At 46.1% G+C, this 12,500-nt stretch overlaps 2 protein-coding genes across 4 annotated transcripts in view; both read left to right on the forward strand.

Annotated features, from left to right (window-relative positions):
* Positions 1–1,710, forward strand: part of LOC118938732 — a 3,494-nt gene extending 1,784 nt beyond the window's left edge. Inside the window, exons 1-2 of the mRNA XM_036943517.1 lie at positions 1–1,591; positions 1,682–1,710. The exon at positions 1–1,591 is cut by the window's left edge and continues 1,784 nt beyond it. Coding sequence (XP_036799412.1) covers positions 195–1,268 — 1,074 coding nt within the window. The 5' untranslated portion in view covers positions 1–194 and the 3' untranslated portion in view covers positions 1,269–1,591; positions 1,682–1,710. The remainder of the gene's footprint in view (positions 1,592–1,681) is intronic.
* The window catches only part of LOC110489230 (synaptopodin), a 48,575-nt gene that overhangs the window by 5,146 nt on the left and 30,929 nt on the right, over positions 1–12,500 (forward strand). Inside the window, exons 2-3 of one of the 3 annotated variants that reach the window (XM_036943512.1) lie at positions 11,662–11,960; positions 12,194–12,500. The exon at positions 12,194–12,500 is cut by the window's right edge and continues 1,167 nt beyond it. The gene's annotated coding sequence lies outside the window, so the exon portion shown is untranslated. The remainder of the gene's footprint in view (positions 1–11,661; positions 11,961–12,193) is intronic. The other 2 variants (XM_036943513.1, XM_036943514.1) reach the window with 2 other exon arrangements.

Below are 12,500 nucleotides of genomic sequence, written 5' to 3' on the forward strand. Positions count from 1 at the left end.
ATATGAGGGATAACACTCTCACACAAAAGCTGAGCTGACATGCCACACCCTCCATTACAGTAATTACTGTGTGGAACAGTACACAGTAAATCCATCAGAAGGTGGAATTGATATATGGGACATTTACTAAGGCTGGGTATTTGCCAGGGAGGCGAAGATATGATATTATCACGATACCTAGTTGGCGTTCCGATATGTATTACGATTCGCACGATTCTCACAATTCTATATCGATTGTGATTAAATACAGGGATTTTACTGTGATTCGATTCAGGGATTTTACTGTGATTCGATTCAGGGATTTTACTGTGATTCGATACAGGGATTTTACTGTGATTCGATTCAGGGATTTTACTGTGATTCGATACAGGGATTTTACTGTGATTCGATACAGGGATTTTACTGTGATTCGATTCAGGGATTTTACTGTGATTCGATACAGGGATTTTACTGTGATTCGATACAGGGATTTTACTGTGATTCGATTCAGGGATTTTACTGTGATTCGATACAGGGATTTTACTGTGATTCGATACAGGGATTTTACTGTGATTCGATACAGGGATTTTACTGTGATTCGATACAGGGATTTTACTGTGATTCGATTCAGGGATTTTACTGTGATTCGATGCAGGGATTTTATTGTGATTCGATACAGGGATTTTACTGTGATTCGATTCAGGGATTTTACTGTGATTCGATTCAGGGATTTTACTGTGATTCGATACAGAGATTTTACTGTGATTCGATACAGGGATTTTACTGTGATTCGATACAGGGATTTTACTGTGATTCGATACAGGGATTTTACTGTGATTCGATTCAGGGATTTTACTGTGATTCGATTCAGGGATTTTACTGTGATTCGATGCAGGGATTTTATTGTGATTCGATACAGGGATTTTACTGTGATTCGATACAGGGATTTTACTGTGATTCGATACAGGGATTTTACTGTGATTCGATACAGGGATTTTACTGTGATTCGATACAGGGATTTTACTGTAATTCGATACAGGGATTTTACTGTGATTCGATACATGGATTTTACTGTAATTCGATTCAGGGATTTTACTGTGATTCGATTCAGGGATTTTACTGTGATTCGATACAGGGATTTTACTGTGATTCGATTCAGGGATTTTACTGTGATTCGATTCAGGGATTTTACTGTGATTCGATGGTCCAAACATATTGCTCACCACATGTCTGCTGCGGAGGGACAAGACAGCTGTGACAAAGCAAGTTCTGATCAGTCATGGAAATGAAAGGTGAACAGGACAGGTGAACTGTAGGACAGAACTCTAAGGGGAAGATGACAGACAGGTGAACTGTAGGACAGGTGAACTGTAGGACAGGACTGTAAGGGGAAGATGACAGACAGGTGAACTGTAGGACAGGGGAACTGTAGGACAGGACTGTAAGGGGAAGATGACAGACAGGTGAACTGTAGGACAGGTGAACTGTAGGACAGGACTGTAAGGGAAAGATGACAGACAGGTGAACTGCAGGACAGGGATAGATGACAGACAGGTGAACTGTAGGACAGGACTGTAAGGGGAAGATGACAGACAGGTGAACTGTAGGACAGGTGAACTGTAGGACAGGACTGTAAGGGGAAGATGACAGACAGGTGAACTGTAGGACAGGTGAACTGTAGGACAGGACAACTGTAGGACAGGACTGTAAGGGGAGGTGACAGACGGGTGAACTGCAGGACAGGGGAAGGTGACAGATAGGTGAACTGTAGGACAGGAATGTAAGGGGAAGATGACAGACAGGTGAACTGTAGGACAGGTGACTGTAGGACAGGACTGTAAGGGGAAGATGACAGACAGGTGAACTGTAGGACAGGTGAACTGTAGGACAGGACTCTAAGGGAAAGATGACAAACAGGTGAACTGTAGGATAGGACTGTAAGGGGAAGATGACAGACAGGTGAACTGTAGGACAGGTGAACTGTAGGACAGGACTGTAAGGGGAAGATGACAGATAGGTGAACTGTAGGACAGGGGAACTGTAGGACAGGACTGTAAGGGGAAGATGACAGACAGGTGAACTGTAGGACAGGTGAACTGTAGGACAGGACTCTAAGGGAAAGATGACAAACAGGTGAACTGTAGGATAGGACTGTAAGGGGAAGATGACAGACAGGTGAACTGTAGGACAGGTGAACTGTAGGACAGGACTGTAAGGGGAGGTGACAGACAGGTGAACTGTAGGATAGGACTGTAAGGGGAAGATGACAGACAGGTGAACTGTAGGACAGTTGAACTGTAGGACAGGACTGTAAGGGGAAGATGACAGACAGGTGAACTGTAGGACAGGTGAACTGTAGGACAGGACTGTAAGGGGAGGTGACAGACAGGTGAACTGCAGGACAGGACTGTAAGGGGAAGGTGACAGACAGATGAACTGTAGGACAGGGTTAGGTGACAGACAGGTGAACTGTAGGACAGGACTGTAAGGGGGAGGTGACAGACAGGTGAACTGTAGGACAGGACTGTAAGGGGACGATGACAGACAGGTGAAATGTAGGACAGGACTATAAGGGGACGATGACAGACAGGTGAACTGTAGGACAGGACTATAAGGGGAAGATGACAGACAGGTGAACTACAGGACAGGGGGAGATGACAGACAGGTGAACTGTAGGACAGGACTGTAAGGGGAGGTGACAGACAGGTGAACTGTAGGACAGCGGGAGGTGACAGACAGGTGAACTGTAGGACAGGGGAGGGTGACAGACAGGTGAACTGTAGGACAGGGGGAGGTGACAGACAGGTGAACTGTAGGACAGGACTGTAAGGGGAAGGTGACAGACAGGTGAACTGTAGGACAGGACTGTAAGGGGAAGATAACAGACAGGTGAACTGTAGGACAGGTGAACTGTAGGACAGGACTGTAAGGGGAAGGTGACAGACAGGTGAACTGTAGGACAGGACTGTAAGGGGAAGGTGACAGACAGGTGAACTGTAGGACAGGTGAACTGTAGGACAGGACTGTAAGGGGAAGGTGACAGACAGGTGAACTGTAGGACAGGTGAACTGTAGGACAGGACTGTAAGGGGAAGATGACAGACAGGTGAACTGTAGGACAGGTGTCCTGTAGGACAGGACTGTAAGGGGAAGATGACAGACAGGTGAACTGTAGGACAGGGCTGTATATTCATCATAGGGTGGAGGCGGACAGGAAATATGTGACTACACTCCCATGCAGCCTGAGGGGACAGACGCTGTAAATTATATCCTTAGATCTTTATTAGTTTTATGTTGTATTTTATTTCATCTTTATTTAACTGGGTTGCGCCCGACTAGCTCCACCCTCCCTTTCCCCGTTAGGCAAGGCCGCGTGACGCACCTGTGGGCAGGTGCTTCGGCTGCGTACAAAGGGGATCGCGGATTGCCGGTGATGGGGTTAGGGTGTGATGGGGTCAGGATGTGATGGGGTCAGGGAGTGATGGGGTCAGGGGGTGATGGGGTCAGGGTGTGATGGGGTCATGGAGTGATGGGGTCAGGGAGTGATGGGGTCAGAGGGCGATGGGGTCAGGGAGGGGGTGATGGGGTCAGGAGGCGATGGGATCAGGGGGTGATGGGGTCAGGGGGCGATGGGGTCAGGCGGCGATGTGGTCAGGGTGTGATGGAGTCAGGAGGTGATGGGGTCAGGGTGTGATGGAGTCATGGGGCGATGGGGTCAGGGTGTGATGGGGTCAGGTGGTGATGGGGTCAGGGGGCGATGGAGTCAGGAGGTGATGGGGTCAGGGTGCGATGGAGTCAGGAGGTGATGGGTCAGGGGGTGATGGGGCCAGGGTGTGATGGAGTCAGGGGGCGATGGGGTCAGGGTGTGATGGGGTCAGGTGGTGATGGGGTCAGGGGGCGATGGAGTCAGGAGGGGATGGGGTCAGGGTGCGATGGAGTCAGGAGGTGATGGGTCAGGGGGCGATGGGGCCAGGGTGTGATGGGGCCAGGGTGTGATGGGGTCAGGAGGTGATGGGGTCAGGGTGTGATGGGGTCAGAGGACGATGGGGTCAGAGTGTGATGGGGCCAGGGGGTGATGGGGTCAGGGGGCGATGGGGTCAGGAGGGGATGGGGTCAGGGGGCGATGGAATCAGGGTGTGATGGGGTCAGGGTGTGATGGGGCCAGCGTGCGATGGGGCCAGGGTGTGATGGGGCCAGGGTGTGATGGGGTCAGGGTGCGATGGAGTCAGGGGACGATGTAGTCTGAGTTGGGAAGCGAGATATTCCTAAACTTCAAAATCCACAATTACACCTTAACTCACATCCAAAACCTAATGTCAGTACCCAGAACCAAATCTCCCGCATGTTGAGACTTTCCACAACCACAACTGGTGGATTTGCTGGTAGTTCTGAGTAATAAGCCCAAACACGAGGTTTGTACGGTTCAGTTCAGGATTCGAGGGATATAATAAGACACGTTGATGTTTGTGGAATTCATCCAAGCAGCATGACTGTGGATTTATTTGGTAGTTGTGAATGTTGGAATTAGGGACACAAAACAGATGTTGTGGAGTTCAGAGTTTAAGGTTATTTTTATGTTCTGCTTAAATCGTCTGGATTGTGAAATTACAAATCAGGAGAAACACAGAGGTTATAGAGTTCAGGTCTTGAGGGATATACATTGAGACGTTTTGATGTTGTTTTCTGCTGTGCCAGACTTTCTCTAAAGCTTTCCCAAAGATTTCAATATAAAGGTTCAAAGGTTCAAATCAAATCAAATCAAATGTTATTTGTCACAGGTGTAGACCTTACCGTGAAACGCTTACTTACAAGCCCTTAACAATTGATCAACGTATACACTATATATTCAAAAGTATGTGGACCCCTCTTTAAATGAGTGGCTTCGGTGTATACAATCGAGCGCAATAGCCCTGCAATCTCCATAGACAAACAATGGCAGTAGAATGGCTTCACTGAATAGCTCAGTGAATTTCAACATGGTACCGTCATAGGATGCCACCTTCACAACAACACATTTCTGCCCTGCTACAACTGTAAGTACTGTTATTGTGAAGTGGAAACACGTCTAGGAGCAACAACGGCTCAGCCGCAAAGTGGTAGGCCACACAAGCTCACAGAACAGAGTGCGAAGTGCGTAACAATCGTCTGTCCTCAGTTGTAACACTCACTACCGAGTTCTAAACTGCATCTGGAAAGCAACTTCAGCACAAGAACTGTACGTCTGGAGCTTAAAAAAAAATGGTTTTCCATGGCCGAGCAGCCGCACACAATCCTAAGATCTCCCTATACGTAATGCCAAGCGTCGGCTGGAGTGGTGTAAAGCTCGCCGCGACTGAACTATAGTAGTAGTGGAAATGCATTCTCTTGAGTGATGAATCATGTTTCACCATCTGGTAGTCCAACGAACGAATCTGGGTTTGGCGGATGCCAGGAGAACACTACCTGCCCCCAATGCATAGTGCCAGCTGTAAAGTTTGGTGGAGGAGGAATAATGGTCTGTGGCTGTTTTTCATGGTTTGGGCCCCTTAGTTCCAGTGAAGGGAAATCTTAACGCTACAGCAAACAATGACATTCTAGATGATTCTGTGCTTACATCTTTGTTGCAACAGTTTGGGGAAGGACCTTTCCTGTTTCAGCATGACAATGTCCCGGTGCACAAAGCTAGGTCCATACAGAAATGGCTTATCAAGATCAGTGTGGGAGAACTTGACTGGCCTGCACAGAGCCCTGACCTCAACCCCATCGAACACCTTTGGGATGAATTGGAAAGTGATCTGCGAGCCAGGCCTGATATGCCAAACATCAGACGCCCGACCTCATTAATGCTCTTGTGGCTGAATGGAAGCAAGTCCCCCACAGCAATGTTCCAACATCTAGTGGAAAGCCTTCCCATAAGAGTGGAGGCTGTTATAGCAGTAATGTTCCAACATCTAGTGGAAAGCCTTCCCAGAGGAGCTGAGACTGTTTTAGCAGCAATTTTCCAACATCTCCTTCCCAGAGGAGCTGAGGCTGTTATAGCAGCAATGTTAAAACATCTCCTTCCCAGAGGAGCTGAGGCTGTTATAGCAGCAATGTTCCAACATCTCCTTCCCAGAGGAGCTGAGGCTGTTTTAGCAGTAAAGGGCAGTAAAGGAACCAACTCCATATTAATGCTCATCGTTTTTGGAATGAGATGTTCTTTTGGTCATGTAGTGTATATCTGTCCTCCCTCCTTAAAACACATCAATAGGAATCAAAGAGAGCTCTTGTCATTACACGTGTCCCTAATGCCACCCCGTACACTGCCCTACTATGGGCCCTTGTCAAAAGTAGTGCAAGTAGTGCACTATATAGGGAATAGGGTGCAATTTGTTAAGCAGCCATTGTGTTCTAAACAATAAAACCTTTCTTCCTCTTCTCACATCGGCCTCAGTGCCGACACATCAGGTACCCGCTGGGCAGAACATTTTGTTTGAACGTTGAGCATTGGGTAATATTTGGTAGATACGTTGATCAATGACAATAATCGTACATTTGAATTCCATAAAGTGAGTGCGGAAGAGGTGATTTTTGTTGTTGTTGTTGTTGTTGTTGTTGTTGTTGTTGTTGTTGTTGTTGTTGTTGTTGTCTATCAACAATGACAAGCCAACGCGGTCTGACAACCTGGATGGAAAATGACTGACGATAATAGGGGACGATATTACCACTCCTATTTACCATATCTTCAATTTAAGCCTACTAGAGAGTGTGTTCCCTCGGGCCTGGAGGGAAGTTAAAGTCATTCCACTACCCAAGAATAGTAAAGCCCCCTTTACTGGCTCAAATAGTCGACCAATCAGCCTGTTACCAACCCGTAGTTAACTTTTGAAAGAAACTGTGTTTGACCAGATAACAATGCTGTTTTACTGTAAACAAATTGACAACAGACTTTCAGCTTATAGGGAAGGACATTCAACAAGCACAGCACTTACACAAATGACTGATGATCGGCTGAGAGAAATTTATGATAAAAATTATTGCAGGGGCTGTTTTGTTAGACTTCACTGTGGCTTTTGACATTATCGATCATAGTCTGCTGCTGAAAAAACGTATGTGTCATGGCTTCACCTCCCCTCCTTCCTTGTTGATAAAGAGTTACCTGTCTACAGGAAAAAGAGGAACGAGCACGCCCCCATTCTCATCAACGGGGCTGCAGTGGAGCAGGTTGAGAGCTTCAAGTTCCTTGGTGTCCACATCACCAGCAAACTAACATGGTCCAAGCACACCAAGACAGTCGTGAAGAGGGCACGACAAAACCTATTCCCCCTCAGGAGAATGAAAAGATTTGGCCAGCTGTATATAGTCTCCACATTGACTCTGTACCGGTACCCCCCGGTATTTAGCCTCCACATTTACTCTGTACCGGTACCCCCCTGTATATAGCCTCCACATTGACTCTGTACCGGTACCCCCTGTATTTAGCCTCCACATTGACTCTGTACCGGTACCCCCTGTATATTCCCTCCACATTGACTCTGTACCAGTACCCCCTGTATATAGCCTCCACATTGACTCTGTACCGGTACCCCCTGTATATTCCGTCCACATTGACTCTGTACCGGTACCCCCCGGTATTTAGCCTCCACATTTACTCTGTACCGGTACCCCCCTGTATATAGCCTCCACATTGACTCTGTACCGGTACCCCCCTGTATATAGCCTCCACATTGACTCTGTACCGGTACCCCCTGTATATTCCCTCCACATTGACTCTGTACCAGTACCACCTGTATATAGCTTCCACATTGACTCTGTACCGTTACCCCCTTTATATAGCCTCCACATTGACTCTGTACCGTTACCCCCTTTATATAGCCTCCACATTGACTCTGTACCAGTACACCCTGTATAAAGCCTCCACATTGACTCTGTACCAGTACACCCTGTATATAGCCTCCACATTGACTCTGTACCGTTACCCCCTTTATATAGCCTCCACATTGACTCTGTACCGGTACCCCCTGTATATAGTCTTGCTATTGTTAATTTACTGCTGCTCTTTAATTACTTGTTACTTGTATTTCTTATTCTTATTCTTATTTTTTTTAAACTATATTGTTGGAAAAGGACTTGTAAGTAAGCATTTCACTGTAAGGTCTACCTACACCTGTTGCATTCGGAGCATGTGACTAATACAATATGATTTGATTTGATACTCATTATACACAAACGTACACATTGATTTTGTGTTGTAGATATGTGGTAGTGGAGTAGGGCCCTGAGAGCACGCACGATAGTGTGTTGTGAATTCTGTAATGAATGTATTGTCAGGTTTAAAAAAATGTATAAATGCCTTAATTTTGCCAGACCCCAGGAAGACTAGTTACTACCTTGGCAGGAACTAATGGGGATCCATAACAAACCCCAGGAAGACTAGTTACTACCTTGGCAGGAACTAATGGGGATCCATAACAAACCCCAGGAAGAGTAGCTGCTGCCTTGGCAGGAACTAATGGGGATCCATAATAAACCTCAGGAAGACTAGTTACTACCTTGGCAGGAACTAATGGGGATCCATAACAAACCCCAGGAAGAGTAGCTGCTGCCTTGGCAGGAACTAATGGGGATCCATAACAAACCCCAGGAAGACTAGTTACTACCTTGGCAGGAACTAATGGGGATCCATAACAAACCCCAGGAAGAGTAGCTGCTGCCTTGGCAGGAACTAATGGGGATCCATAATAAACCTCAGGAAGACTAGTTACTACCTTGGCAGGAACTAATGGGGATCCATAACAAACCCCAGGAAGAGTAGCTGCTGCCTTGGCAGGAACTAATGGGGATCCATAATAAACCTCAGGAAGAGTAGTTAATGCTTTGGCAGGAACTAATGGGGATCCTTAATAAACCCCAGGAAGAGTAGCTGCTGCCTTGGCAGGAACTAATGGGGATCCTTAATAAACCCCAGGAAGAGTAGCTGCTGCCTTTGCAGAAACTAATGGGGATCCTTAATAAACCCCAGGAAGAGTAGCTGCTGCCTTGGCAGGAACTAATGGGGATCCATAATGAACCCCAGGAAGAGTAGCTGCTGCCTTGGCAGAAACTAATGGGGATCCATAATAAACCCCAGGAAGAGTAGCTGCTGCCTTGGCAGGAACTAATGGGGATCCATAATAAACCCCAGGAAGAGTAGCTGCTGCCTTGGCAGGATCTAATGGGGATCCATAATAACCCTCAGGAAGAGTAGCTGCTGCCTTTGCAGAAACTAATGGGGTTCCTTAATAAACCCCAGGACGCGTAGCTGCTGCCTTGGCAGAAACTAATGGGGATCCTTAATAAACCCCAGGAAGAGTATCTGCTTCCTTGGCAGGAACTAATGGGGATCCTTAATAAACCCCAGGAAGAGTAACTGCTGCCTTGGCAGGAACTAATGGGGATCCTTAATAAACCCCAGGAAGAGTAACTGCTGCCTTGGCAGGAACTAATGGGGATCCTTAATAAACCCCAGGAAGAGTAGGTCATGCCTTGGCAGGAACTAATGGGGATCCCTAATAAACCCCAGGAAGAGTAGCTGCTGCCTTGGCAGGAACTAATGGGGATCCTTCATAAACCCCAGGAAGAGTAGCTGCTGCCTTGGCAGAAACGAATGGGGATCCATAATAAACCCCAGGAAGAGTAGCTGCTGCCTTGGCAGGAACTAATGGGGATCCTTCATAAACCCCAGGAAGAGTAGCTGCTGCCTTGGCAGAAACTAATGGGGATCCATAATAAATACCAATACAAAATACAAATAAAGTGTGTGTGTGTGTGTGTGTGTGTGTTTGGGGTTGTAGGGGGTGATCAACAACAACACTGTTCTTTGTGTCTGTGTGACTAAGCTCTTGACTATCACGTTGAAGAGCACAACAAGGCGAACCCCCATCGCAATGGGGACAGACAAGTCTGAACAGGGATGGGACACACAGACACAGGTTTATCATGACAGACAGACAGACAGTCCCAGGGTGTTGTAATAAATTTGGTTGAGAAACCTGACCCTCCTTGTCTAATGTAATCCTTTATAGACTGAGACATGACCCTCCTTGTCTAATGTAATCCTTTATAGACTGAGACATGACCCTCCTTGTCTAATGTAATCCTTTATAGACTGAGACATGACCCTCCTTGTCTAATGTAATCCTTTATAGACTGAGACATGACCCTCCTTGTCTAATGTAATCCTTTATAGACTGAGACATGACCCTCCTTGTCTAATGTAATCCTTTATAGACTGAGACATGACCCTCCTTGTCTAATGTAATCCTTTATAGACTGAGACATGACCCTCCTTGTCTAATGTAATCCTTTATAGACTGAGACATGACCCTCCTTGTCTAATGTAATCCTTTATAGACTGAGACATGACCCTCCTTGTCTAATGTAATCCTTTATAGACTGAGACATGACAGGTGACAGTTGTAACACTTGAGACTGGAGTATAGATAAAGCATATATTCATTAATCCACATTAACCTTGTCAGCTCCTGTGTGCAATACAACACACTATGTCTCCCGTCACCACCAGGTCCGAGGTAGAGATAAAGCTAAGCGTTGGCAGCTTTAGTCAGATTTAGTGAGATTTCCTGACATCCAACTCTTAATGTCCTGACCGTTCTTTCCCCTGTAGGACAACACTGGGGTTATCCTCATGTTCACAACTCTTAATAAGGCTTTTCCTGCTTCATTCTCCACCCCTCTAGCCTTGATACAGTATTGTGTGTGTGTGTGTGTGTGTTTGTGTGTGTGTGTGTGTGTGTGTGTGTGTGTGTGTGTGTGTGTGTGTGTGTGTGTGTGTGTGTGTGTGTGTGTGTGTGTGTGTGTGTGTGTGAACCCCTGGAGATCCTCAAGGAACCATTGCAAGTCAATTGTTCATATTTGCACTTTCGGTTGGTTGAGCGGTTCTTGGAGGAACCTTTAATTAATCACCATAGCAACGGGTTCCTGGAAGAACCCTGGAGTGGAGGCGTGGCTTGGCAGGGGCTTTAAGATAGATATATTTTTGGGCCACCCATTAGAGTAAATGTCTGTTCTGTTGTATTGTTGAAGACTGATAGTTTTGTAGCTTCAACGAGGCTAACGGAGCCATATTAGTTCCTCAAGAGTCTGTGTTATTCCCAAAGTTGGAATAGTTACCACTTTATAACCATATATAATTAACAATGTTAATATTATTAATATTATATTTAAGAATATGTAATATGCATAAATATGCATAAATATATATATATATATATTTGCAGTCTTCAATATTAACATGATGAACGAGAATTACATTTACCCTAACGGGTGGACAAGAAACAACTATCTGAAAGCCTCAAATAAACTGTGCCCCTCCAATCTGATACACATTCAATCTACAATATATTATTGAAAAGGTTAAAAAACGAAACCCATCTCATCACAAAAAAGGTACCGGTTTGAATGTTTTCAGAGGGATTCCTCAAGGAACCTTTGTGAACTGGAAAGGTTCAGCTGGTGTGGCGAGACAAAAGGCCCCTCTACTTCTAGGAGTGCAGACCTCGGAGCACTGGATGGCCAAAGGCGTGGGCCGCACTTCTTTCTGCCCCCCCCTCGGGCAAGGCTCCATCCTCACTTCCTGCCATTCTACACATCAGTGAGTCAGAGAGGGTAGAAATGAATTCAGTTTACAGATGAATACTGATCTTCTTCTTCTCCTGTCTTTCAGGTGGTAGTGTTCCGGACCCCCGGGGGACACTGCAAGGGCTCGGAGACACAGTGCCAGCGGAGATCAGCCCCTCGAGACAACAGCAGCTTTACTCTACCCTGAATCCTACAGCACCATGTTTTACCATACACTCCTTCAATAGGGACTGGAGAGACAGATCACCCTGACTGACAGTTGAAATATCACCCAGACTGGATAAACAACCTATTTCCCTTAACATAGACATTGTAATCTCCCCCCGAAACAACCTAAATAAACCAACTGAACTCTGCTACCTGAGCCTCAGCTCTAACGCTAAGGTATGGATAGAATGATAATGTGTGGATAGAATGATAATGTACGGATAGAATGATAATGTGTAGATATAATGGTAATGTATGGATATAATGATAATGTGTGGATATAATGATAATGTGTGGATAGAATGATAATGTTTGGATATAATGATAATGTATGGATATAATGATAATGTGTGGATATTAAGAGAACATACTGTATATCTCTGCATCTAATCCAAACCAACATCCAACAGGACTAAAATGCGACCCTCTGCTCGACTCCCTGCTTGACTCCCTCCTCGTCGACTCCCTGCTCGACTCCCTGCTCGACTCCCTGCTCGACTCCCTGCTCGACTCCCTCCTCGTCGACTCCCTGCTCGACTCCCTGCTTGACTACCTCCTCGTCGAGTCCCTGCTCGACTCCCTCCTCGTCGACTCCCTGCTCGACTCCCTGCTCGACTCCCGAGTGATTAAAAGTCCAACTCCTTGGAACATATCAATTATTCTGTTTATAGAAGGTTTTCTGGGCTTAGTGTATATACTTTAATGTATGTGACTCTC

This window comes from Oncorhynchus mykiss, chromosome 14 (assembly GCF_013265735.2).
Source record: "Oncorhynchus mykiss isolate Arlee chromosome 14, USDA_OmykA_1.1, whole genome shotgun sequence".
NCBI lineage: Eukaryota > Metazoa > Chordata > Actinopteri > Salmoniformes > Salmonidae > Oncorhynchus > Oncorhynchus mykiss.